At 54.0% G+C, this 25,095-nt stretch overlaps 8 protein-coding genes across 8 annotated transcripts; 6 read left to right on the top strand and 2 right to left on the bottom strand.

Moving 5' to 3' along the window:
• Positions 1-3,691: 3,691 nt before the first annotated feature.
• Positions 3,692-5,536, top strand: EsH8_I_001169 (uncharacterized protein; the record flags this gene model as incomplete). Its single annotated transcript, XM_083268582.1, has 1 exon — positions 3,692-5,536. The coding sequence occupies one exon, from the start codon at positions 3,692-3,694 to the stop codon at positions 5,534-5,536; it is 1,845 nt and encodes a 614-aa protein (XP_083119020.1).
• A 3,735-nt stretch (positions 5,537-9,271) lies between these two features.
• On the top strand, positions 9,272-10,985 carry EsH8_I_001168 (cytochrome P450; the record flags this gene model as incomplete). The annotated part of the gene is made up of 3 exons (XM_083268581.1): positions 9,272-9,517; positions 9,584-9,781; positions 9,849-10,985. 3 exons carry the CDS (start codon positions 9,272-9,274, stop codon positions 10,983-10,985), a joined length of 1,581 nt encoding a protein of 526 aa, XP_083119019.1.
• A 695-nt stretch (positions 10,986-11,680) lies between these two features.
• On the top strand, positions 11,681-12,781 carry EsH8_I_001167 (SRPBCC family protein; the record flags this gene model as incomplete). Its single annotated transcript, XM_083268580.1, has 1 exon — positions 11,681-12,781. One exon carries the CDS (start codon positions 11,681-11,683, stop codon positions 12,779-12,781), a length of 1,101 nt encoding a protein of 366 aa, XP_083119018.1.
• A 2,267-nt stretch (positions 12,782-15,048) lies between these two features.
• On the top strand, positions 15,049-16,521 carry EsH8_I_001166 (TAFII55 protein conserved region-domain-containing protein; the record flags this gene model as incomplete). The annotated part of the gene is made up of 1 exon (XM_083268579.1): positions 15,049-16,521. One exon carries the CDS (start codon positions 15,049-15,051, stop codon positions 16,519-16,521), a length of 1,473 nt encoding a protein of 490 aa, XP_083119017.1.
• A 356-nt stretch (positions 16,522-16,877) lies between these two features.
• On the bottom strand, positions 16,878-17,619 carry EsH8_I_001165 (mitochondrial 54S ribosomal protein mL54; the record flags this gene model as incomplete). The annotated part of the gene is made up of 2 exons (XM_083268578.1): positions 16,878-17,134; positions 17,235-17,619. 2 exons carry the CDS (start codon positions 17,617-17,619, stop codon positions 16,878-16,880), a joined length of 642 nt encoding a protein of 213 aa, XP_083119016.1.
• A 553-nt stretch (positions 17,620-18,172) lies between these two features.
• EsH8_I_001164 (uncharacterized protein) lies at positions 18,173-18,578 on the bottom strand (the record flags this gene model as incomplete). The annotated part of the gene is made up of 2 exons (XM_083268577.1): positions 18,173-18,255; positions 18,353-18,578. 2 exons carry the CDS (start codon positions 18,576-18,578, stop codon positions 18,173-18,175), a joined length of 309 nt encoding a protein of 102 aa, XP_083119015.1.
• Positions 18,579-19,126: 548 nt separating this feature from the next.
• On the top strand, positions 19,127-20,667 carry EsH8_I_001163 (uncharacterized protein; the record flags this gene model as incomplete). Its single annotated transcript, XM_083268576.1, has 3 exons — positions 19,127-19,603; positions 19,661-20,256; positions 20,313-20,667. 3 exons carry the CDS (start codon positions 19,127-19,129, stop codon positions 20,665-20,667), a joined length of 1,428 nt encoding a protein of 475 aa, XP_083119014.1.
• Positions 20,668-22,572: 1,905 nt separating this feature from the next.
• On the top strand, positions 22,573-23,901 carry EsH8_I_001162 (uncharacterized protein; the record flags this gene model as incomplete). The annotated part of the gene is made up of 2 exons (XM_083268575.1): positions 22,573-22,678; positions 22,742-23,901. The coding sequence occupies 2 exons, from the start codon at positions 22,573-22,575 to the stop codon at positions 23,899-23,901; spliced, it is 1,266 nt and encodes a 421-aa protein (XP_083119013.1).
• Between the last annotated feature and the right edge of the window lie 1,194 nt (positions 23,902-25,095).

Raw genomic sequence — 25,095 nt, 5'->3', positions numbered from 1 at the left:
CGGTTGGGTTCAAGCACGGGGCGCGCGTTGACGGCAAAGTGACAGTTTTGGTGACTAATCATATCTCGAGATTGTCCCGTGTTTTGACTGGAGCTTGGTGTGTCCCGGGAGCAGGGAAGGGCCGCATGAGGGAAGGAATGGTTTGGGTTGTGGTGGGATGTGCCTCGCATGGAAATAGAATTGAACCCTTGAATTTTTATCTTTATTTATCTATTTTATTTTTTACTTTCATTCTTTTACTGGGGGGAGAAGGCATAGTTTGCTTCTGCAGTGCACACGTAAGTATATGGTGTTTGGGTGCACATCTAAAACACAACGACGTCGGTTTGCACCAAGGTTTAAAAAATATTGGTTGTGCAAGGGAAGAGGGGGAGGGGCATGGCGGGTTTGAGACTATTGTCCGCTACCTGCCGGAGGCGTGGTGCGCGGCTGTTGATTGACGATGATGTATCACATAACAATATTGTTTGATATGACGAAATGGGTTTGGAAGGGGTTAAATGATGAGTGGGATCCCCCCGTTTGCTATGGCGATCTGCAGAGATGGGAAAAACTTAAACCGACGGAATGAGTTTGCGCCGCTTTTCTCGGGCCTTCTGTCATTCTCTGTGTGCACGCATTTGTGCGTGAGTGTCTTTGTGTCATGTGAGGCTCTTGTGCTCTTGTTACAGTGATAACTTGTTTGATGAGAAGGCAACGATATTTGTTTGCTGTCTCGCGAGTCCCAAGATGCCGTTGGTGCGACATTGTACGGCTCCCTCGTCTAACGATTATTTTGTTTCCTTCAGCTCTCGCACTTCTTCGTATCCGGACATCGATGGTCAAACTGCTTGGGCGAAAACGGGGCGGATCCCGCTCGAGATGCGGGAGCAGATTTTCTCTTCCCAACGCTGATTCAAACTGACTTCGGAATTAACGCAAATTTGGGGGATCCAGAAAGGGATCGAGACAGGGGTTGGGACCCTCACATTTTGAGGTTCACGTGCGGCATTCCGATTTTGGCCTCCCTGCTCATGACACCTTCACTGCGCGCGTTGCAGCCGCGGGAATGAGGGGACAAGGGGCGTGGGCGAGACGGGGAATTAGGCGGGAGACGAGTAGAATGGGATAAGATTGGGACAGAGTCCTTCGGGGTATCTCGACAGATTGTGGGACCGGTCTGTGGTCCCCATCACGACCTTTTGGGAATGAGGAATTTGGAGCACTCGAATGTGAGTTGCCGCTGACAGCTGGGGAGGGTTTTACAGAGAAGGAAGTGATGACCATCTTCGGGATGAGAGCCGGGAAGGACAGATGGAGATGCGGTAGACGAGAAGCCAATGACAGGCGGGACCGCGGGGGTAGTTGCGCCGAAAGGAGAGAGCAAAGTGCGAGACGTGACGAGGAACTTGTGTGATTGGTTCAAATTAGGAGGGGCGGATCTTATCCGAGAACCCTTGCTGCATTTGCAGCCTCCCTTAGGCTCCGAAAGGCTGCTTCAGTGGTCTGCTCTTGAACGTCCCCCCGAGATTCTGAAACGTCCTAAATCGTGACTGGCAACCACATGAAGTGGGGGGGGGAAGAAGATCCGCAACTGTGCAGGTACACCACAAGACCAGGAACGTACCTGCGCGGTGAGCAACTCCTTGAACCATCGGCTTCCTTTTCGGGAACTTGCCCAGCGCATACCGAACCTGGTTCCCTGCAATGAGTGTTGCAGATGCTCACCCTTTTTTTTCCCTCTTCCTCTTCTTTTTTCCCTTCCCTCTGGGAAGGTCTTTCCACTCATGTGGGACTTTGGCCTGGTGACGGGGCATTTCAAGGAAGGTTGCGGTAGCCGGTCCAAACCTGACCACTTTGGCGTCGTTACGTCCCGACTCAGACCCCAGCGAATACAACGCCAACCCGTCGCTCTGGGAAACTTCGCGGTTTGGGGCTCTGACTTGTCAACCGTGGATCTGCTTGGGTATGGCGATCCCGTGTGATCTTCATGCCCTCCTGCTGCTTCTGGCGTCAGCATAGGGCAACACTCGAGGGAGGCCGGCTGAAAGATGAGGGGAAACCCTGAATTGAGTTGTTATTCGGGGGTCGATCATGATGCCGCGAGAATCAGAAGCCCCGTCGCATGCCGGTGATCCGCATGGGTGACGCTGCTCACCACAAACCACACTGCCACGCGGCTGCTTCGGTTCGCCGTTTCGCTGTTTCTACTGTCCATCGTCATATGTCGAGCATTGGGTTTCGCGGGTGTCGCTGATCCCATCCGACGTGCAATTTCACTGGGCAAAGACAAAAAGACGAACAGACTGATTGCGATTTATCTCTTCCCCCCGCCTCCCGCCTTGCTTTGGCTTTTGTTACAAACGCACTGCCCTGACACCCGAGTTTCTGCTCGACCAACAGCAGAAGCAGTAATTTTTTAAAATGAAATAAAAATAAAAGTCAAGCATTGACGGCTACAGCTGGCACTTTATCTAAAGGGCATCGGCGCCGCATCTGCGCTTCACTTGACACGACAAGACTCGACGCCACTCCGGAGCTCTGACAATTCTGTCCTCCCATCTCTCACGATTCCCCATCCGCCCATCCTTCGACCCATCTTTGCTGCCCACCCCTCCATACACCCCCTCCCCCCCTTCTCGTCTGTAAGACCGGCGGGCATCAAGTCAAAGGCCCGGACGAACAAGTCGTCGTCCCATCTTTCCCCCTTTGCTTTGGTCCAATTGATGTGCGGTGCCCTACTCCCTCCTTTTTCCTACTGTCACTGAGCTGGCATCGTGTACAGCTTGCAGCCCAGTAGAGAGAGAGACATAAGGGAACAGAACGCACAAGGCCACAAGAAAGAGAGGCACCATTGGTTCAAACAATATACCACAGACTGGACGAGACAATCCGCAACACATACGCATGCATACAAAACTGTTTCGGGGGACCCAGCCTCAGCCTCTAGTCTCCGGTTCCAGTTCCAGCTCCTGTCAGCTGCGGCAAACCAACGAACACCGTTGCTCTGCAGCTCCCCGAACCGAACCCTGGTCTCTGATGATCGCCGCCAAGACCCACCAGCAGTCATTTACCTCACGCAGTTGATCGCACTTTTGGACCTCTCCGGTCGTCCCCGTGGCCCTTTTCACTGCATTTCTGCCGGATTTCGGACAAGGGCCGGTTACCTTTTTCGTTGCCGCTGGATTCCTTTAAGCTCCTGCAGCCTGCTACCCTGGAGCTACCTTAGCCAAAAGCTGGCCGAGTCTACTTTACTTCTCCCCCGCCGTCCCCGGCTTCTTCACTTCTTTCTTCTTTCTCGACCCGACCGCGCCACCGGCCTCGGTCTCGTCTTGTACGCAGACGCTGCATTGCTCGTCTTCCACCGCGCTGACCACCGCATTGCCGCCTGGACTCCTCGGCTTCCACTCTGTGCGACCGTTGCTGGAACCATTAGTATCATGAACGCTTCCTAGAAGGAAGAAGATCCTCCTCGTCCATGACCAACTAGGCTCGACGCCCACCGACACTCCTTTACCAAAGACCTATCTGCCGATATTCCCTTCTTACAGCTCCGACCATTCTTCTACGAAACTTCCATTTTTAAAAAGATACCCATCGGGTCGCTCCTTGTTAAGTGGGTGAATACGACCAAAAAACGACTGTATACGACCTTTTACTTCTTTGGGATACCACTATCTTACCACTGGCGTTGCTTATAATGCGAGCAAATATGCCTGCCCCTCTGGATCTCAGCAAGTCCAAGCTGTCGATATCCGATCCGCGGATGAACCTGCGACGATCTGCTTCGCACACCAATTACGAGAAGATCCCCTTGTCCGCTACTTCAGCCCGCTTCAGCTTCAACCACCTCCTCTTCTCCTCTCCGCCACCATCGCCAAGCTTACCCGCCCTCATCCCGCCGCCTCGGAAGTCGCCTATTCACCCACGACCTAGCCGCGTATTCCGCTTCACTTTTTGGTTCGCATTTGCGGTCCTGCTGCTTTACTTTGCAACCTTTCCCTTCCGAGGCAGCTTCGGCGTGCCGAAGCTGAACTTGCCTCACCTCACAACCCATGAGGATTTTGAAATGGTTGGGCAAGATGACTTGCCCGACTTTCCGACCCCCATCGTCGTTACCGACCACAGCGGAAATTCCAAATGGACTGTGTCGATCCCCCCGAGCTACGACTTCCCCTTATCAGTAAAGGAGTATGGAGACATGTGCAGCAAGTGCCGAGAGGTGGCTGCTCGCGTGAGGGATATGCGCCACCGAACTCAGATTCCCGATCAGAACCTCCTGAACAATGATGCTCCTGTCGATCCATACTTCGTCGATGTAGCGGAAGCTCAGAAGTTAGGTCTTCTTCCGGACACTGCCAACAGCAAATGGCCAAGCAAGGGGCAAGGCCGGGACGGAGATCTGGTCGGAGAGAACAAGGACTCGTTGATTGAAAAGCCAGTATGCGAGAGTTCAATGACCTTTATTTTGGAGACAGCAGATGCTGGAATCGGACATAGCATCATGCAACTCTGGACCTTTTATGGACTCGCAAAGCGACAAGGCAGGGCCTTCTTTATCGATGACACCCGCTGGGCGTATGGTACATATACCGACATCTTCCAGCCGCCTCCGATCCCCAACTGCCGCCCTCCGCCGCGGCACGAGATGATCCCCTGCCCACCCCGAGCCCGTCATCTGGTGGTCACCGCTGAGACGGCCAAGGTGCTATGGGCAAATTCTCTGAGCAAGCCCTATGCCGACTTCCGAGCTCAAGACGACGAGGGAGTGCGGGAGCTGTACAACTTGGCACACGAAGGTTACCGGGCTTTATTCGACCTCAACAAGGATGACACTCAGTACGTCATCAAGAGGTCCCAAGAGATCAAGGCGAAAGCGCTTACAGGAGACGCCAATCCGAACGACGGCCTTGTCGTTGGCGTCCATGTCCGGCATGGAGATTGCCACCCGCTGGAATACCAGTACCGCGGCACTTATATCCCTATGGAGATCATTTCAAACCGAGCCCAGGAGGTCATTGAGGCAAATTACAATGGGTCCGGCAAAGATGGCGGGGACGACGAGCTTGCAAAGAGGAAGTCGTTCATTGTTCTGGCGTCCGACGATCCTACGGTATACGATTCCGAGGACTTCAAGGGCTCCATGCGTGCGCAGGAGCAGATCCGATTGGCCTCCAAGCAGGAGATGCACAAGACCACCACCAACAGACACGTTATGCATCACTTCGAGGATGAGTCCTTCGGTTGGGAGGGAGGCTTTTTCGCTGCCATGTTCTGGAATCTTGGGCTGTCATCCATGAGCGCCTCCAACGCCGCGACGGCCAAGAACAAGCAGCTAGCCCCTTCGGGCGAGACTTTGCGTCTTCGAGGCTACATCGGACGTGCGTACATGATGGATCTTGCCGTCCTGGCCAGCGCTAGCGATGTGATTATCTGCACGGTCAGCGCCATGGGCTGCCGCCTGCTAGCTGTCATGATGGGATGGGACCACGCCATGGAGTCGCACAACTGGATTAACGTTGATGGCCCCTATGGATGGACTGGCTTATCCTTCTGAGCATTGAATGCCGCAGCAGCAACTGCAAACTTTACGAGCATGAGCATATAGGAGGATATATATGCTTTGCACAGTCGAGGCACGAGGGAATCATTCAGCATCTTCATCATAGCATGGTTCCAGGTGTACGGCGTCGAAAGCGAAGACATCCTGCTTTTCATTTCCCTTTTCCCCTATCGCTTCTTTTCCCCCCCCCCCCCTTTTTTTTTTTTTTGCAGTGTTCGGGTTTTCTCTTACTTTCGGGATTAAAAAAAGATACCTCTGCAATTGTTACATAACAGTTGTATACATTAAGGCTGTCAAATGAGCATAGTCGACGGTCGTTACCGCATCACATATAATCATATTTCAAAACACACAAGCACGAACCTAATGCGCTGACTTGGAAGAGCAGATGCATTTGAGAGTAGCTAGCAAAACAGTCGGAAAAAGACACTATTTATACCTTCCAACTTGGATGTTTGTGAGACTTGAACGTGCAGACTCCTGTTCTACACCATATTGAGGTTCAATAAGGACTATCCACGACTTTGAGATATGCCCCAACCCTTTTTTGGGGGCTTAAGCGTTTCTGCGCCTTTGGGCGGAGCGTGCAAGACCGGCTTGGCCGAGAAAGACCCTGTTCATCTCGCAGATTGGGGACTGTTCCAGGAAACTCGCTCGTACACAAACGGGCTCGTCTATTAGTGTGCTTTTGCTGAATTCATTTCAAGGGATGCCATCAAGATATTGGATGTCACGAGAGAGACGGGGTTTACGATTCGTCGCTTTCGGCGTATGTGTAGATGGCGTGTTCCTCCAAACCTTTGCCTGGCCTCGATCCCTCAAGTGTATCGGGACATCGCGCGGGTTAGTCGAAAGACAACTCGGAATTAGGCAGAGGGTAAGCATGGAGGGACCCATGTCTTGGAAGTTGAAGCGGATGCCACGGATCAAAGTCGAGGACTTGGCCACGGCAAAGAATGTTCGCCGCTCATGCAATCGTTTCCGGAGGAAAGTAAGACGGGATCATGAGCCTGCGGGCAAGCTGAATCACTGTTTGCCCCTAAACCCGTAACATGCCGACGATCCTGGAAACTTGCTTCGTCTGCCTCTACCTTCTCTTGGTGGGCCAGCTTCGCGGAAGCGAGACGTCCGCAGGTCGAGATTCCCTCCAATGGCAGAAATACACACAGCTTGCAGAGAGAACAGAATCCAGGACAATAGCCCCCCAGTGCAGGTCGTTCGCACCAAACGCGAGAACCCGAGCAAGACGAGTCGGTTGCCGATCTGGCGGGCCCGCTGATCAGCAAGTGATGGGTATCGTATTCGGGTTCTCTCTGGTCATTTAGACTCAAGGAGAGGCCCCATGCAATTCCGGCGTCGTCTATCGTCGGCCGAGGGGTATGGTGGTGCATGATTATACTATTAGTTTTTGTAAAGGCCTGATAAAGGTTGCCGCCTCAAGTCACCGCGTCTGGTACGTATAGCAGTAGTGGAATCCCTCATGGTGTATGGGCAGAAAATGTCCAGTTCATAGGCTCCATCTTGCTTCCTACCCAAGCTAGTTATCTCTTGGGCAGGTCATATGGAGAGCACGCAAGGGGTGAAGGATAGCTCTATATCTTTTGATTAAATATCCAGCTGGCTGGATTGCAACGCTAAAACCATCATCGTATCCGGATTTTTGGTCCCTTGATACCAAAGGGAGACGCATGACCTTGGGTTTGGCAATCAATGGTTCGGGTGCACTAGATTACAGAAGGGTTTAGAGCTCTACAGTTCACGTCCCGAAGGTGTCAAAGCCACTCAGGCCATCTTGTTACGAGAAACAGAACGTACTTGGACTTGCCATTTCTCAGTTGGGTCATCGAGTTGTGATCATGAACCGTGATCTTATACCATGCTGTTGGGATGGAACGGGCTAACCTAGCTGCAGCAATAATTGTGCGGCAGGCAACTTTACTACAGAAAGTTGAAATCCCATACCATCGTCTATGTACGCAATCGGTGCTGCCCGGGGCTCCCTTGGACCCACGCTGGATGGTGAAGTAGCCCTCTCCGCAGAGCAACGAAGGCGATTAAGCCGTTCCGCAGACCCCGGTAAGGGTTGTAACTTGCTCCCAGCTGGCGGCCATTTTGCAGGGACAGGCGTACAGACATGACGTTGGCTGCCGTAACAAGGGCAACCTTCACCTGCCCCGCCGCGGTCCAGGCGAATCTATCTCTAAACGCTTCTGGGCGGTCGCCAAAGCAGAGTTTAGAAGACTGGACGAGGGTATGAGCGAGTGGGCACAGGTTAGAGAGGCTTCCACTGGAAGCAACACAATGTCAGCGAGCGATGGCCGAGTTCGGATGGCCGGTCTATGGTCATACGGCTCAACCATTATCAGCCTGGATTACGTTAATGTCAAGCACAGTTCCCTGGATGGGAAGACGGGTAAGGTGGAAGATACAGTGAATCTAGGATGATTATAGCTTTATCAAATCGGACATTTGGTATCAACGAACGGTGATGTGCTGTCAGTTCCTCTCGTTTTAGTTTGCGGTTCACGCTAATACGTTGCTTAGCTAATACTATGAGGTTTACGAAGTACTTGTGAGGAATGGAGGGGTAAACAACGGCCCCTCGTGTCATCATGCTTGTGCTTGCGATGATGGGAGCTTGCTCAAGAGCGGCTGTGAGCAAATCGTGAAGGAAGCTAGGAATTCAGCATCGATGCATGGCTGAAGAAGACGTTCCAAAGTAAAACTGGTGTTGTGTGAGAAACATGCAAGCTGATGTAAGGTGCAGATAGAGATGGTGGTGAGGTTGGTCGTCGGGAGTTTAGACGGCACAGCCCGGCTCGGATTCTTATTCGGGTTGACAATTGAGCACATGTGAGTGGCCAGACGCAGACGGGGTTCCTTGGCTCACAGGTAGGTGCCTGCCTCAGGGAGATTCGCAGATTTCGTCACCAGAGACGGATGGCCGGGGGGGGAGGGGGTGACGACGGATACACTACATCGAAACGGGAAAACAGGGACCAGGCACTTGGTGGACAAAGGTGACAATACCAAATGTGTAGTGCCAAAACTGACGACCACAGCAAAGCAATTTCGAAGTGGCTTCATCGCGCTGAAAGGTGGTTTGGGGAGTTGCGCACCCATCGAATCATTCCCATTACCCGCTGCTCGATTAGGCAGGGAGGGTCCCCAGATACGAATACGAACGGCCCGTCATTGGTTGGGCGCCGGTGCCATCGATTGGTCCCCTCCCCTGTTCCCGATTTTCTGGCGCAACGTTCGACCTGGACCAACAGCGACGCACTGGTCAGGAAGAGGAAAGGGGTAGTAGCACTATGGGCAAGGAAGCGAGGCGAGAAGTTGCGGCACTATACGTAGGGGACCCAGTGGCAGGCGCCCCAAAGGCAGTCTGGGTGGCCAGATGCCACAGCTTCTTGCATATGCGAGATGCTTGACCGCCTGGAGCCTTTCCTTACTGGTAGCGCGAGCTCGTGCACACACACTGGGCGTAGTGGTGCTGCTTGGTTACGCAGAAAAATGTGGGACCCAACAAAACGCGGCAGATATCTAATCTCATAATGAATAATTTAAAACCACGGCTGGAACCCCCCCTTCTCGATGTCTTCCACTCTTCTCGCGCCACTGATACTCGAAACATTGCGTTTGTCCAAGCCAGCCGGGATCGCAGGCAGAACAACGACATCGCCAGACCTCTCCACTTGACGCATCTCCTCGTTCCTTCTTCCCAGCATGGGTCTCCTACAAGAGATCGCGGGACCGTTGTTCCAACAGTTCCAGACCCTGGGAACTGCGTCGCAAGTCGGCATCGTCGTCAGCGCTGTCGTGTTCCTGTCCGTCGTCCTCAATGTCGTCTCCCAGATCTTCTTCAAGAACTCCAACGAGCCGCCCATGGTCTTTCACTGGTTCCCCTTCATCGGCAGCACCGTCATATACGGCATGGACCCTCCTGCCTTCTTCAAGGCCAACCGTGAGAAGGTATGCGCGCCACCAATACTAGCCCTCGCGGTCATGACATTTGTGCTAACAAACACCCCCCATCAGTACGGCGATGTTTTCACTTTCGTCCTGCTCGGCAAGAGGACTACGGTCGCCGTTGGACCCCAGGGCAATGACTTCATCCTGAACGGCAAGCTCAAGGATGTTAGCGCCGAAGAGATCTACACCGTCTTGACCACCCCGGTCTTCGGCCGCGATGTCGTCTACGACTGCCCCAACTCCAAGCTCATGGAGCAGAAAAAGGTACGCGAGCAGCTAAAACCAATTCCCTCTTCAAAGGCTCTGTACTGACAAGGTTGCGCCCCAACAGTTCATGAAGATCGCCCTCACCACCGAGGCTTTCCGCTCTTACACCCCCATTATCGCCGACGAGGTCACGAACTACTTCAAGCGCAGCCCCGACTTCAAGGGCAAGTCCGGTGTCGTCAACTTGCCTCCCAAGATGGCCGAGATCACCATTTTCACCGCCTCCCACGCGCTTCAGGGCGCCGAGATCCGCAACAAATTCGACGAGTCCCTGGCCTCTCTGTATCACGACCTCGACATGGGTTTCACCTCCATCAACTTTGTGCTGCACTGGGCCCCTCTCCCCTGGAACAAGAAGCGTGATCACGCCCAGCGCACCGTTGCCCAGATCTACATGGACACCATCCAGGACCGCCGCAACGACGGCCGCACCGACGGACTCGACATCATGTCCCACTTGATGAACTCGACCTACAAGAACGGAACCAAGGTTCCCGACCACGAAATTGCCAATATGATGATTGCTCTTCTCATGGCCGGCCAGCACTCTTCCTCCTCCACTAGCTCCTGGATCATGCTGCGTCTCGCTCAGTACCCCCACATCATGGAGGAGCTCTACGAGGAGCAAGTCCGTGTCCTCGGTGCCGATCTGCCTCCTCTGACCTACGAAGACCTCGCCAAGCTGCCCCTCAACCAGGCCATCATCAAGGAAACTCTCCGCCTTCACGCGCCCATCCACTCGATCATGCGTGCCGTCAAGTCTCCCATGCCCGTTCCCGGAACGAAATACGTTATCCCCACCAGCCATACTCTCCTTGCCGCCCCCGGTGTCTCTGGTTCTGACCCTGCCTACTTCCCCGACCCCGACCGTTGGGACCCCCACCGCTGGGAGGCCGACTCCCCCATCGCTCCCAGGATCACTCGCAACGACGGTCAGGAGGAGGAGACGGTCGACTACGGTTACGGATTGGTTAGCAAGGGTGCTGCGTCACCGTATCTGCCTTTCGGTGCTGGCCGACACCGCTGCATCGGTGAACACTTTGCCAACTTGCAACTGCAAACCATCACTGCCATGATCGTCAGAAACTTCAAGTTCCGCAACGTCGATGGCAGTGACAAGATTGTCGACACCAACTACGCCTCGCTCTTCTCAAGGCCCTTGGAGCCCGCTAACATCTACTGGGAGAAGCGTAACCCTTAAATGGGTCAGGGAGCGAACATGGGTCTTTGGGGGGGGGGGGGGGGGGTTAGGGACTGTATATTGTAAGCCATTATGAAACATGACATGGCCCAGACAAAAGAAATAGAAATGAGAGCGCTGCGGCGCAAGATGGTAGACTAAATGGTCACCACTGAATAATATTAATACAAAAGAACGTTATGACATCACGATAACTCTCCGTCCCACCAAAACTTACTAGTTATACGTCCATTCACAAATGCCACATGATTTTGAGGAAATGACGCTTGCAGATTGCGGGGACCGACCGGTCCAGTAGTTGTGATAACAATGTTCGGCAGCACAGCCGAGACTGGTTCTGCAGGTCGGCGCAGTTTCGTTTCGAGGTCAGTGCGGTGACCTGCCAGTGCGTCTCAGACAACGGATCCCCCTCCTGTTCCTCTCCTCGCCTCATCGATAAGCTGGAGCTCACTCATAAAGGCTGGCACTCACGCAATTGCCTTACTAACAGCCGCCTACAAACGTGGGGGTTTGAATTTGCCCAGTTACATAGCAAAACCACCTCAGCAGCCAACAGACAAGTTTCCGACCAAGCCGCTGCATACAATAGTCGCCTGGCGCTTGCGATAAATTGAGAGCTTGACCTTGCAACGAAGCACGCATTATTCGCAGGACTCCCAGGATCTACGAACAAAGACTAGAAACGGAAAATCGGAATGAACACGGAGGACGAAAATCTAGGGCCCCTGGTCCGCTTATGGGGCCTCCGGACGGAGCAGCTCCCGGCGCCAAGCGCCACTGCCGCCGACTTGGCGCCGTTCCTGATCGCCGTGCTGCAAGAGGCGGTCCCCTTTATCGACGGGGTCGCGCCCAAGGACGGCACGGCGCGGCCGAATGAATGGAAGGCCAAGGGCACCAAGACGTATCCCCAGTCGACAGCGCCGGTTGAACTGTACGAGCGTGTCATTTCCTCGGCGGAGCTCGAGAAAGAGGCGGCGCGGAACCAATTGCCGAACAACAGCTCTGTTTCCAGCGAAACGTGGGCTTGCCGACGAAGTGTTCACAAGGACAGGCCCGGCAAAGGGACGGCGGCTTGGGAGGAGTTTGTAAAGTGTTTCAAGGACGACCATGTCGAGGCTGAGAAGGCGTTCACTCCAAATGTGATGGAGGCTAGGACGGCGTTGGCCTGGGATTGTGCCGGCGTCGTGGTCGAGGAAGGGGGCTTGTCATGGGAGGATTTCAAGGTGGGTGTGTTCGAGATCAAGCACAAGCTCGGGATGCCACTCAAGAACCGCGTTTTCCCCGAGTTGATCATATCGGCGAAGGCGAAGGGCATTGACGAGGTTGTGGTTGTGTCTATCCCAGTCTCGGATTTGTCGAAGTCGGATCACGGCCAGCTGGCCAAGAGCAAGGGAGTCGTCGTGGGAGCTTATGTGTGTGTCGAGAGAGTGAGGAAGCTGCCGACGGGAGCGATTGAGTGGATTATGGCCACTGCTTCCGATGCGAAGGGCGCCCTGCCTGCCTGGATACAAGCAAAAGCAGTGCTTGGGGTGGTGGCGAAGGATGTAGCGTTGTTCCTTGGATGGATAGCTGAAGAGCGAGAGAATGGAACAAGCGTTGGGAAGTGGACTGCTGTCAAGGGAAATAGGGGCAGTGAGGTCCCGAACCACATGCCAGCGGTAACGTTGGAGGATGGGGAATCGTCCATGCAGGGGCGGAACTCGAGGCAGGGCGTGTCATCAAGACATGGGAAGGAACCAGCTGTGGGAGGTACGAACGGGGTAGGGGCAGGAACGAACGGGCAAGTTCATGTTTGAAAGGGATGTTTGCATCTCGCGTGTGTGATACCTACTTCAATTTGTGATAGGACTATGGATAACTCCTGTCTGCTCAATGTGAAATATTTTTTTTGAACTCGCGTATACCAGGACTATCGGACGTGGATTGAGAGCAAAACCCTTCCAAAGAAGCTGGCGTGCTGCTGCACGCCGGCAACCTCTTTCCATCTTACTGGCAAGTTAGAAGCACCTATACCCGACTTACCTTCCCTCTAGCTCCTGGAAGCCACAGTCTGGACCCTAACACCTGACACTCGACCTAGCACAAGGACGGCAAGGCTTTCATCTTCCTCCCCAACGTAAATTCCGGCGCTGAACTATTTCTCGTCCATCAACCCCCCCAAAGCTCGCAGAACAGATTCTGGGCTCTCAAGCTAAAGGCTGTTTCGATATTGTGCTTTCCCCCCACTCAGTACTGTGAGTTTCTCGGACAGTATCTTCTTCATCATCGACTCCCATAAGGGTGTTTCTCCCGCTTCTCCCAATGCGATGCCTTCAGCCGACTTAGCGAAGACTCGCTCAGCCACCTCGTCTACCTCAGCCCATGATAGAGCTCTTCCAGGAACACAAGTAAGCAATTGCCATCCCCTGTGTGGTACCCAAATTGCGAGGAAAACCCGTAGAAGTCTGACGCCTCTCATGGGTAGATGGCTAGCAATATTTTGAACGGCCTCGGTGCCTCGGATAATTCTATGCAAGCATCCCAGATGGCTTTCGGCATGAGCCATATCGTCATCTACCAAGAACTCGTAACAATGAGACGTACACTCGAGAGCATGGTCCGCCGCCAAGCGATTAGTGACGAGAATCTCAAGAACAACGAAACGAGCTTGCAGGAACTCCAACCCATACCCAAGCGACTCGACGACATGGGAATAGAGTTGAATAATCATTATGCATCAGCCGATGACAAGATACGCAGGCAGGAAGCTGAAATCAAAGCTTTGGTCGAAAGACTCATTCGAAGTGACGAGGACAGAGTCAGCTTGGCGCAAAAAGTTGAGCAACTCTCCACTAAGCTTTCTCTTCAGGCAACGCAATCAGATGACACACGTGAGGCCAATTCTAGTAAGCGACCCGCGACTTAAGACTTTAAATGCAAGCTTATGATTTTAGTTGAGGATTCCAACGTAGAGGAAGATATCTTGGTGGCATCCGACCATGAAAAGAAGCCAAAGCGTCGTGCTGTGGTTGCCAGCAAATCACTCCTTGCAGTCAACGCTCCGCAGTCTCTGTCCAGAAGACTTAAGGCTGCACGTCCAAAGACCGCCAAACGACGAATTTCAAACTTCCGGAGGTATAAACAAGCTTCCATTGAAAGTTACCGGCGTGCCCCCCCCAAGAACTCCAATGAAATGAGGCGATTCATCAATCGCTTCATCGAAGGCATGGACGATGAAGGTATTTCTGCAACACTGCAGAACAGCCTCCTACAACGCTTTCCACAGGCAGTTCGGGAGGCAAAAAAGAAGAAGGACCAACGCTTTATAGTCATCGAGAGCGGACTCCATTGGGATGATGTGTGCCAGGTTATGGACACCGCGGAATTACCGGAGGATGGGGACTGAGGCGATCGCCTGAAGAATTCAAAAAAGCAATGTGGTTTGGAGGTTGATGTTGTGGGCTGTTGATTATATAGGGAAGAGCGAAGACGGGAAAAGATCACGGAGGAAAAAAGGTGAAATGGGTTCTTTGCTGCAGATGGCTTTGTTCATAGATAACTGCGAGGTTGTAATTGAGTGACATGGTACTTTCCTTTGAACTGTAAAAGGTCAACTCCTCAATTACGTCCGTGCGTCACGTTATGAATGGAGTTAGGCGCGCGATGCAGGCGTTTTGACACGCTAAAATTTACCTAACGCGACCTGCAAGGCTGCTATGACCCCCCAGAAAGTATCTTCCAGGGGTACCTTCCTCAGTACCGTGGGAAGGTACCCTACTGCCGTCAAACCTCCAGAGACGACCTGCTTCCCTACCTACTTCAAGTGAATAGCTATGCCTTATTTCGTTCCGGTTCTTGACCGTATATGATTCTGTACCCCGATTTGATTATTTAGGAAGGTTTTCCCCTTGAAACTCGGCCATCCAGGAATGCGCTCCACCTAGCCTCCCGAGAAGCAACGATCAAGGTGCCTGCGACTTCGATTCGAAGCCTCCCCATCTTTGGCGACGAGATCACGAGAATACCTCTGGCCAGAGCATCCACAGACAACGAGTGAAACAAATCATCTCCACCCCTACAGAAAATGCCAGACATAAGCGCTCCGCCGCCGCCGCGACCGAAGTTGAAGCTCAGCGTGGGTTCGCGGCAACCATCATTTAGCGAACATAATGGTGCGACGCCATCAGCATCGACTCCCTCCACGATGAAAATCAAACTCAAGTCTTCACAACCACCCACACCCGCCGGACCAGCGCCTACCCCGGTGAAAACAAAGGCTGGGCGACAACCTAAGCCTACAAGCAAGCTCATCGAGTCGAAAAAACGAGAACAAGACGACGTCGACGATGATGGCATGAACCAGCCGGCGAAAAAGATTAAGCTCCTCAAGACTCCAACTGTATCGACGCCGAGAGCTGGTCATATTGTTGTCAAGGCGAAGGGAAAGCCCCCTGTCCACCCTCCCGGCGATGGCTACGACTCCGAGGCTAGCGACCAAGAGAGAGACCCCACCATCGAGGAGCAGTTCATCTTGCGCATGATGCCCGGAGAGCACTGCGAATATGTTAGAAAGTGTATTGAGGAAGGGAAAGTCGGCGTTCCTAGAAAAGACGGCGGCGCAGACATCGCTATCAAATTTTTCGACGACGAAACCCGGCGCGCCGTGGTTGTTGTTAAGGGCCAACACTACGCTGCGGTTATGGTGGAGTTGCCAACGATCACGGAGGGCATGAAGTCGTGGGACAGGAAAACTTTCATGAAATCTGCCGACATTTGCCACATGCTTCTGGTCTTCCAACAAGTACGGAGCGAAGACGAGGCGAAGAAAGCGCCGTTACCATCGATGATCCAGCCTGGGTTCAAGTGGCCGCATGGTTTGACACCGCCTATGCACGATGCTACGAACCAGCGATTTGCCAAAATCATCAGTCGATCCGAGATCGAGCTCAAGGAAAATGAGGTTAAGAAGCTCTTGCAGGCCGATGCCGCTGCTGTTTCCTCTAGATACGAACTCGTCGACGACAGAAAAATGCAGTCGGGCGACGAGTTCTCCGAAGACGAGCAAGATGCCGATGGCGAGGCAGACGACAGCGGTTACTTCCCGGCTGATGGCTATGCCGACGGTGAACTGTTTGACGATGACCTGGAGGCCGAGCTCGAGGCTGCTTTTGAGGAGGACATGATGAACCAGCCCACTACAGAGGTTGGCACACCAGCAACACAGCTTGAGGCAGCTACGCCGATGACGATGAATACCGGCACCCCGGCACCTAATGCCCACGACAGCGGTGACGGGGAGGAGTCAGTCGCGAGCGAGGAAGATGAAGATGACGACGACGATGATGACGACGACAAGGAGAGGCTTGACGAGGTCAAGGCCGTTCGGGAAGATATAGCGCAACTGAAAAACGAAATCGCCAAAAAGGAGCAAGAGAAGGCTCTTCAACACAACAAGATTCTCAAGAATCGTGTTGAGGCTCGCTTAAAGGATCTGAGGGCGGAATTATCGCTCAAGCAAGCATCTATCGGAGAACAGGAAGAGGAGGATGAAGATTAGCGGTCGCATCGAATGGACTCCCGAAGTAGCACGGTAACGCTTACGGCTCAGCTTGAGCGCCCACAAAAGGCTACATCATGAGCATTTTCAACGGCCATGTACAGTTAGAAGGTCAACACTATGCCTAAAAGCTCTAATACTAGAGACCAAGGCCCTTGAACAACAGTGTCTGTTCTACAACCTGCAACATTTCAGCGATGATATAACAAGCCGGTCATGCCGACAGTAGATATTGTACAAGAGCCCTCTCCCCTTTCCCTGGCTCTCTATGATACACAACCCCAGCCCAAGTACCCTGCCGTGCCTGTAGCGGCAGTATAAACAACCCCAATAGTAATAACGGTGCCTCGCCTACTTTACATAGACTTGAGGTAGTTGGTCTCCTTGATCTTAGCCTTACGCTCCTTGCGCATAGCCTTGCGCAGCTCGTCTCTCTTGGTCGCCGCGTGCAGGTTGTGCTCGACGTCCCCGCCCTTCTCACCGGGTAGGTTGATAGATTGCTGCGGCAGCGGAACCTTGGGCGCGAGGGCCTCAACGTCGCCAGAGGCGAGGAGCTTGGCCTCGAGGACCTTTTGACGCTTAGCGGCGGCCTTGCGCTGCTTCTTGGACTTGGCTACAGACGCGCGTGACGGTTAGCATGGCTTGATCATTCGATTTCTTTTCCCCAACTTAAATGGGAGCATGGAGACGAGTAGTCCAGCAATGCCACATACAGAACATCTCGGCAGCAAGATCGTCCGCAGACTCGACGGCCTCCTTCTTGGACTCGAGGCACGTCCACAACCACTCGGGGTACTCCTCGTCGGGGAGGGCCACGGGATCCGTCCGGCCCTTGAAGTAGTTCAGCCCATTGAGGACGGTACCGGCCGGGCAAGACGAGATGGGCGTCGCAGGGGAGGCGTCGACCTTCAGAGAGGTGAGATTCGGGGGAACGGTCGTCGCATCAGTTGTGGTTGCTGGTGCATCGGCGGTCGAGGCGGTGGTTGTTGCGTTTCTTGTCGGCACGGAGAGGGAGAAGGGTCTGATGAGGAGGGCGGCGCGAGGGGTTTGAATACGGGCAAGAGCCGGGGCTCGCCGCAAACATGTTCTGCAAATCATTGTCGGTTGGGACGGACGCGACAAGATGTTGCGGCTGTTGTGGTTTCTTGGTCGTCGTCGGGAGTCGCCTCGAATGTGGTGTTGCAGGATGCGTGAGCTTGAGCTTGCGGTGCGGAGGAAAAATTCTGGGGCGGGCGGGACGTGCCTGTTGCGCACTTGGCATGGAACACTGTCCAGGTACTGGACCTGCATGGAGCTTCGACCTCACATTACGGTATATTTGGGTCTAAGCAAGAAGTGCTACAAGATTTGTCAATTGATTGGATAATAGGGAATTCTAGACCTTTTTCATCGAGGGTTATGAATTCATGAGCAAATGGACGACATATCACCATATACATCGGGTAAATGCATAACCTCGAAAGTCTTTGTTTGATTCATTGTACATATCGTGAGGGATATCGTCCACCACGCGCCGACCAATTGACGTTATTGTGTCATGGCCTTGTCCCTGCATTCCCCTTCCTGTTTTTTGGAAGAGAATTCCAACCAGAGCGCTTTATCCTGATCCGCATCAGACTCTCCTTATCCATTCAATACAGACACGGCCCGTCTATGCCTGCTTGCTGATGTAGTTCTGCTGCTGGAACAACGTGCCCTTGACCTTCTTCTCCTTCAACAGCTCCAGGTACTTTTCTGTATCTCTCGTCAGTCGCTGTTCAATCTTCGAAGAAGTCCATATGGGCCGACTGGCTGCAATGGCCCCCCCTAAGCGTCGCAAAGGCCTACTAACCTCTCAGGTGACCGCACTTCTCCAGGTGGTTCACGCCCTCCTTCTTGTAGCACTTGCCCAATTCCTCGCCAACAAGACGCAGCATCATGGCACCAACCCATTGCTCGCGGATGATGGCATCCTGAGCTTGCTTGAACGCCTTGGTGTCGTCGTAGTCGACGCCATCGAAGGTTGGGGGCACCTTTGGCTTTTGTGCCAGGAACATCTCGGACTCGGGGGTCGGCATCTTGACTTTATCGAAAGGGAAGGATTCTTCTTCTCGAGGAAAGGGATCGAATTGGACGAACGGGGCTACCGGAGTCGGAGGTCGCGGCGAGGTGGTCAAGCTTGGTCGTGGTGATCGATTTCGGGGCCGGGTTTGGATGGCTGTCGGGATTGGAGGAACCTGGCAGCCAAAGGTCAGCCAAAATCCAGCAGCCTTAATTCGCAGGCTGAAGGCCCACGGCCGCCTTCCCCCAGAGCGACTTGGCTGAGGCTTTCGGTACGTACCTCTTGGACCCGCAAACGTGCAGCCTTTCGCTCACCGCCCGCACCGGTCGAGGGAGCGCCCCGCTGAAAAGTTGGCAAATCGCAAAAAAAATCTCTGTCGCAGGACCCTTCGCCCCAACCACCGGACCCTTGCCTTATAAGTCAAGCTCCCACCTCGATACAGACCAAAAGTTTTCCTTCGCGCAACCTCTCTCTGGAAAAAAGCCTTCTCTTCGCTCTTTTCCATCCCTCAATCTCCTCCCCTTCTCCTTTATACCCTTCATTTACCTCCCCAAAACCATCACAATGGGCAAGACCAAGTCTTCCACCAAGGCCACCAAGGCCGCTGACCCTGTCACCAAGGTCAAGAGCGCCAGCGTTGCTAAGGCTTCCGAGAGCCCCAAGGCCAAGTCCAAGGTCGCCGCCAAGGAGGTCGCCTCCAAGGAGAAGAAGGACAAGAAGTCCAAGAAGGTTGTCGAGCCCGAGTCCGACTCTTCTGACAGCAGTGAGGAGGAGGAGGACTCTGACTCTTCCGAGTCTGAGGCCGAGGCTTCCAGCGACTCTTCCGACTCCGAGGAGGAGAAGCCCGCTAAGAAGGCCGCCCCCAAGGACGCCAAGAAGAAGGCTGCTGAGTCCTCTGACAGCGACTCCGACTCTTCCGACTCTGAGGAGGAGGCCCCCAAGGCCAAGACCAACGGTGCCGCCAAGAAGGATTCCTCTGACAGCGAGTCTGAGGACTCTGATTCTTCCGAGGAAGAGAAGACCGAGAAGAAGGCTGAGGCCGTGAGTTGCACAACCCCCCGTTACCTACCAGACTACTTGCTAACAGATTCACTACAGACTTCCGATTCCGACTCTGACTCTTCCGACTCTGACGAGGAGGAGGACTCTTCCGACTCTAAGGAGGCCTCCGAGACTGAGAAGGTTGAGGAGCCTTCCAAGAAGCGCAAGGCCCTTGATGACCCCGTCATCCCCGGCAAGAAGGCCCGCACTGATGTCTCTGACAAGAGCTCTACCCTCTTCGTCGGCTCCCTTGCCTGGGCTGTTGATGACAACAGCCTCTACGAGGCTTTCCAGGAGTTCGCTGACCTCACTGGTGCCCGTGTTGTTACCGACAAGGCCACTGGCCGCAGCCGTGGCTTTGGCTACGTCGACTTCTCCACCCCCGAGGCTGCTGCCGCTGCCCTCGAGGGCTCCCAGGGAAGAGAGCTTGCTGGCCGTGCTATGAACATCGACTTCTCTGGCCAGAAGCCCGCCGGAGACGGCAACCCCCAGGCTCGTGCTTTCGACCGCGCCCAGAAGCACGGCGACACTGTCAGCCCCGAGAGCGACACTCTGTTCGTCGGTAACCTTCCCTTCGACGTTGACCAGGACACTGTCCGTGCCTTCTTCAGCGACGCCGCTGAGGTCACCAGCGTTCGCCTGCCCACTGACCCGTGAGTACCTTTCCTACCTGGATATCTTTAGTAGACACGTGCCTAACATCTCATAGTGAGAGCGGTAACCTCAAGGGCTTCGGCTACGTTTCTTTCGGATCCATTGAGGATGCTAAGACTGCGTTCGCGCAACTGAACGGTCAATATGTTGGTGAGGGCCGCAGCGGTCGTGCTGTCCGCCTGGACTATGCCGGCCAGAAGCCCCAGCGTGAGGGTGGTGGCCGTGGTGGCGGTGGCTTCGGCGGCCGTGGTGGTGGCCGTGGCGGTGGCCGTGGCGGCTTCGGTGGACGCGGCGGCGGTGGTGGCTTCGGCGGCGGTCGCGGTGGTGGCCGTGGCGGTGGTCGCGGCGGCTTCTCCTCTACCAACCGGGGTGGCTTCGGCGACTTCAAGGGCTCCAAGGTCACTTTCTAAGTGGTGACGCAAGCTGTACAATCATGATGGTACTTCAGAGGGCACTACGCGGGCATTTCTGTGGGCTTTGTGGGCTGTCGGTTCGAGACAAGTTTCTTCCCTCTGGGGATTGTGGGCTTTGAGAGCAGTCTCTTCGGAGACAAGATGGACCTGAGGGCTTTTCACCTTGACCGTGGGCTTGTGGCTGGCTGGCTGTTTCTTCAACTGAGAGACAATGCGAGAACTGTACGCTATTGTGGGTTGACCAAGAGGGCATATGTTGCACAGCAACATCTTCATAGTGGGCAGACGGCTTATTATCATGAAGTTGGGGAAGAATCTCCTAATGTCTGCACTTCGCAGGCACATGGGAGGGGACTCGACCTTCTAGATGACGACGGCTTCTGTGGGCTCTGGGGGTTGCTTTCATCGGCTTTGGCCGTTGTTGTGGCTGGTCAGGCGTTTTTCTTCCCTTCGGTTACTCTTGAACTAGGAACGATACCATGCAATGCGACGCAGATCGGAGTAAGTATACTTCTACCCGTGAAAGTCATTTCAAAAGGCACATTCTGCCAGGAGGATTCGGCGTTTTAGGGTCGGCTACCATTGTAATACAAAAGTTTTGATGTTTTTCCCGTTAACACGTTTGCCTCTCGATGTGTGACTCTCGATGTGTGACTAGATGCCATGTGTTTTGTGGCGCTGGAATGGTGATGTGAAGGCATGCTAGTTTCAAGCGTTGAACTTGTCTTAAAGCAAGGGACCTGCCAACCGTCGCTTCCCTTCGACGGCGGCCTCGTGCCCAGCTCCAGGGCTGGCGGTACGTCATTGGCCGGCACGAGGTCCGTACTCAGCCCCGTGATGACGGGTAAACTGTACTTGAACGCTCCATCCCACCAGAACGCCCGTCTTTTTAAGCCACTCAGCCCTCAGCGAACAACGTCACGGGTGAATATCTGGCCGCCAGTAGATGGCTGGTAAAACTGCCCGGCTGTTCGACCCAAGCGTCCGAGGCGCCAAATGGACGAGTCTGTTGGGGAGCGGTGGGGAGAAAGGTACGCCGGTGGGATCTGGCATGACTTAGGGGACGATTATAAGACGACAATCACAGCGTGTCTTGGGATCGTCCCTGTCGCGGGATGCACGTCGCAGACCATTTGTAGTGCAGAGTCCCAATATTGTGTAGACTGTGTGGTAAATAGCCGGTGTCGGTGTTTAGCTGCGCCCACTGTGTGGCTTCCCCACTCAGCAGCACCTGACCCCGCTGTTCAGGGTGGGACGTGGACGTGGAGGGCAGCTCCCCTGGCCGTAACGATAGCGTCATCCGTCACTGTGCTTATCGCGCTGTTTGCGGCAACAACGCCCCGTCTGATAGTGATGGCCTCAGCACCTGACACGGTGTACCGGAATTCACAAGCGCCGACCAAGAGCAGCAGGTATCACTGCAGCGAACATCTGCTGTAAGTGTACATCACCCGCGTCCGTTATGCCCTCTACCGTATCACAAGCCTGGGAGCCCCCCCTACCTTTACTTCCATGCTGCATCCAAGGCCCAGCCAGCCAGCCAGCAGCCGGGCCTCAACACCATCTCACCGACCTTGCGTGCCTGGTGAGCCAGCCATAGTCGAAGCGATCTGCTACATCCCTTTTTCCTACAACAACTTTTTTCATTCTCTTTTCTCGCAGCATCATATACCAACGTTTTCGAACTATCGTCAGCGTCGCGCGAACAGATACCTCGGACCCCGTACTAGATAGATCCCACGAGCGTATCTTATCTCCAAAACGCGGGGTTTCGGACGGAGGACGTTTCCCCACATACATCCAACCACCTCCCTCGGCGACGACATCTTACGATTACGACTCTTGATTTCCTGGTTTTTCGTTTCCATATTCTCCCACGGCGTTAAAAATAAGCATATCAAGATGGAAGGACAGCAGCGTGATGAACACCCAGGGCCAAACTGGCAGAACAGCAGCATGCCGGTGAACGGAGCGCGGTCCGCCGCAGGGCCATACAGACGGAATGACGGTCAGTTACCAGAAAGTCCACAAGCCGGTGAGGCTGACGGAATGCTGACACGACACTTTTCAGAGTCTTGGGTCGAGATTGCGTCACAGCCATCCTCATCATCCCTCTCCTCCATCGGCGACGAAATCGTCACGACGGGGCTCCGTGTTGGCGGGTCCATGGCCGCTCGCCGACGTCGCTTACATCACCAACCCGTGCCGCGATCCTTTCATGTTGACCAAACTGCCATTCACGCTGGCACAAGCAGCCAAGAGGAGTACGAAGAGAGCGAGAGCGAGGAGGACCGATGCCTGACGAGCTCAACCGAAAATGCACAATCTTCCGTGCGTCCCCCGTTCCCGCAACCGGCGCAGGAGGAATCGGAGGACTCTGATGATAGCGATGAAATCGCTACGGCTTTGGGGCGTATTCCCGACGATCCTGTTTTCCGGCCGCAGCCAAACGCATTTTCTCACCCACCGACTGGTTTGAACAGGAGCCACTCGGCTAACTCAGCAATCCACCAACACCCGCACAGCGGTGTGCGGCCCGCACTCTCCCAGCGGTCTCAGACCAGAATCCATAGAAGCCCGCCGAACTTCATGTCCCGCGCATATCAAGCCGATAATGATGCGGCTCTCCGTGCTTCGCTGACAACCCTTCTATCCTGCGCCGCTGCCGCCCGTGGTCTACCCAAGTATAAAGATGCTGAGCGACAAGGTGCTCCACCGGCCCACGCCGGAGTCGGACCTAGCTCTCAGCCGGTTGAGTTGAGGCTGATGCCCGAATCTGAGCTCATGGTCGAAAGACCTACACAACCTCAGCCCGTTACACCCGCCAAGACGACTGCTTGTTCGCGGACAGTGGCATCTTCTGCCCCTTCGTCACCCAAGAGCGACGGTGCCGACAAGCACAAGCGTACTTCTTCCTCACAAACGCGCTCATCTAGAGCAACTAAAAAGAAGAAGGTGGCGGCAAACGAGGACACTCTTATCAGCCCAACATTGCTAACTTGGGTTGTGAGCGCTGGTGTCGTAGTACTTGTGTCTGTGGTTGGGTTCGGTGCAGGCTACGTGATCGGCCGCGAAGTCGGACGGCAGGAGGTCATCTCAGCAGGAGTGGGCGTCAATGCCTCCACCGTGGCAGACTCTTCGTCGTGCGGTAGAGAGGTTATTCGTTCCTCCGGCGGTGGTCTTCGCCGCCTCAGGTGGGGTGCAGGGGTTGGTCGAAGCGTCGTTGCTTGAATCAGTTTCGATCCCCGAACATGCCATGTCATCTGAATCATGAGGCGTCGGATGCTATTTGCGTACGGTCGGATTCAAGATGCTTGCAGTTCCCCGGGACTTTTTTTCTTCTTCTTATTTTTCTCCCCCTGGGGTCTTCTTTTCGTCACGAACGGGTTTAACGCGGGTTACGACGAATATAGATGACTCTTTTCCATGGATACCTCTTCGTTGTTGGGAGGCGACGCAGAACATGCCTGGCAAACGAAAAACAGGGGGGCTTGCGTGATGTGGGCAGATGTTTTCCCCCCATCCGAATGATCAACGATCTGGGCGTAGAAGTGGGATAGCCAAGGGCTTGGGCCGGCATGGCGTGAAAGCTTTCTTTTCATGTCTTTTTTTTTCTTCCTCTTGAGGGTTTCGAATTTGTTGCTTCAGCATTTGGGGAGTTGACAAAGGTGTGAGGCTATCGTGCCTCATCTGCCTTGGTATGCCTTTTTGGCCTTGTCTTTTATTTTGGGGGGTTCTTTTTTACCCGTCTCTGCTGTGGTACCGGCGGCGGCATATGTGAAACTTCATATGCGGATAGCTCCTACGGTAGTTTAATATGCGAGGGCATAGTTTACGGCAACTCCGGTTTAACGCACATGTGAGGCTAGTTCAGACTCGAATACGCTGCTTCAATAGCAAACTTAAGAGCCAAGTAGTAGGTGACTTTTGTTACAGAAGCAGGATTCATGCCCCACTAGCCGACTTCACATGGTCTACTCCCACTTGCTACAATTGTGAGGCCCAATGGCAAGGCTGGTCGGAAAAGACTCATCATGTTGGGTTGCTCAACTTTCGTTCCAGGAGTGAAGCACGCCAGGCTTGAACGTGCCACGCTAGTTGTATGTGCACGACACATTTCGAGGCCGCACGATTGCCTTTCTCTCTTGTTGAAATTTAGATACTGTTGGGCCTTAATGAATTTCTATCTGGACCCACGCCGATTGAAAGGATAGATCGCTGGGACAACGCCTACCAACGATCTAATTCCTATGCATGCCAAGCTATTTCCACCATTTCGTCGTCCCTAGCCCCCGTCATGAAACTTCCCAGCAGATGCGCTTAGAACTACAGTCTTGTCACAGTGTTCTCCGCTTCCGTATTTGAAGAGATCTAGATTTGTCTCAACCGATCGTTTCGCCAAGCCAACGCCGCCAAATGAATGTT

Source organism: Colletotrichum jinshuiense, chromosome 1, assembly GCF_051148585.1.
Source record: "Colletotrichum jinshuiense chromosome 1, complete sequence".
NCBI classification, from domain to species: domain Eukaryota; kingdom Fungi; phylum Ascomycota; class Sordariomycetes; order Glomerellales; family Glomerellaceae; genus Colletotrichum; species Colletotrichum jinshuiense.
The sequence above is the reverse complement of the archived record's forward strand: the minus strand, read 5'-3'. Positions and strand labels throughout refer to the sequence as shown.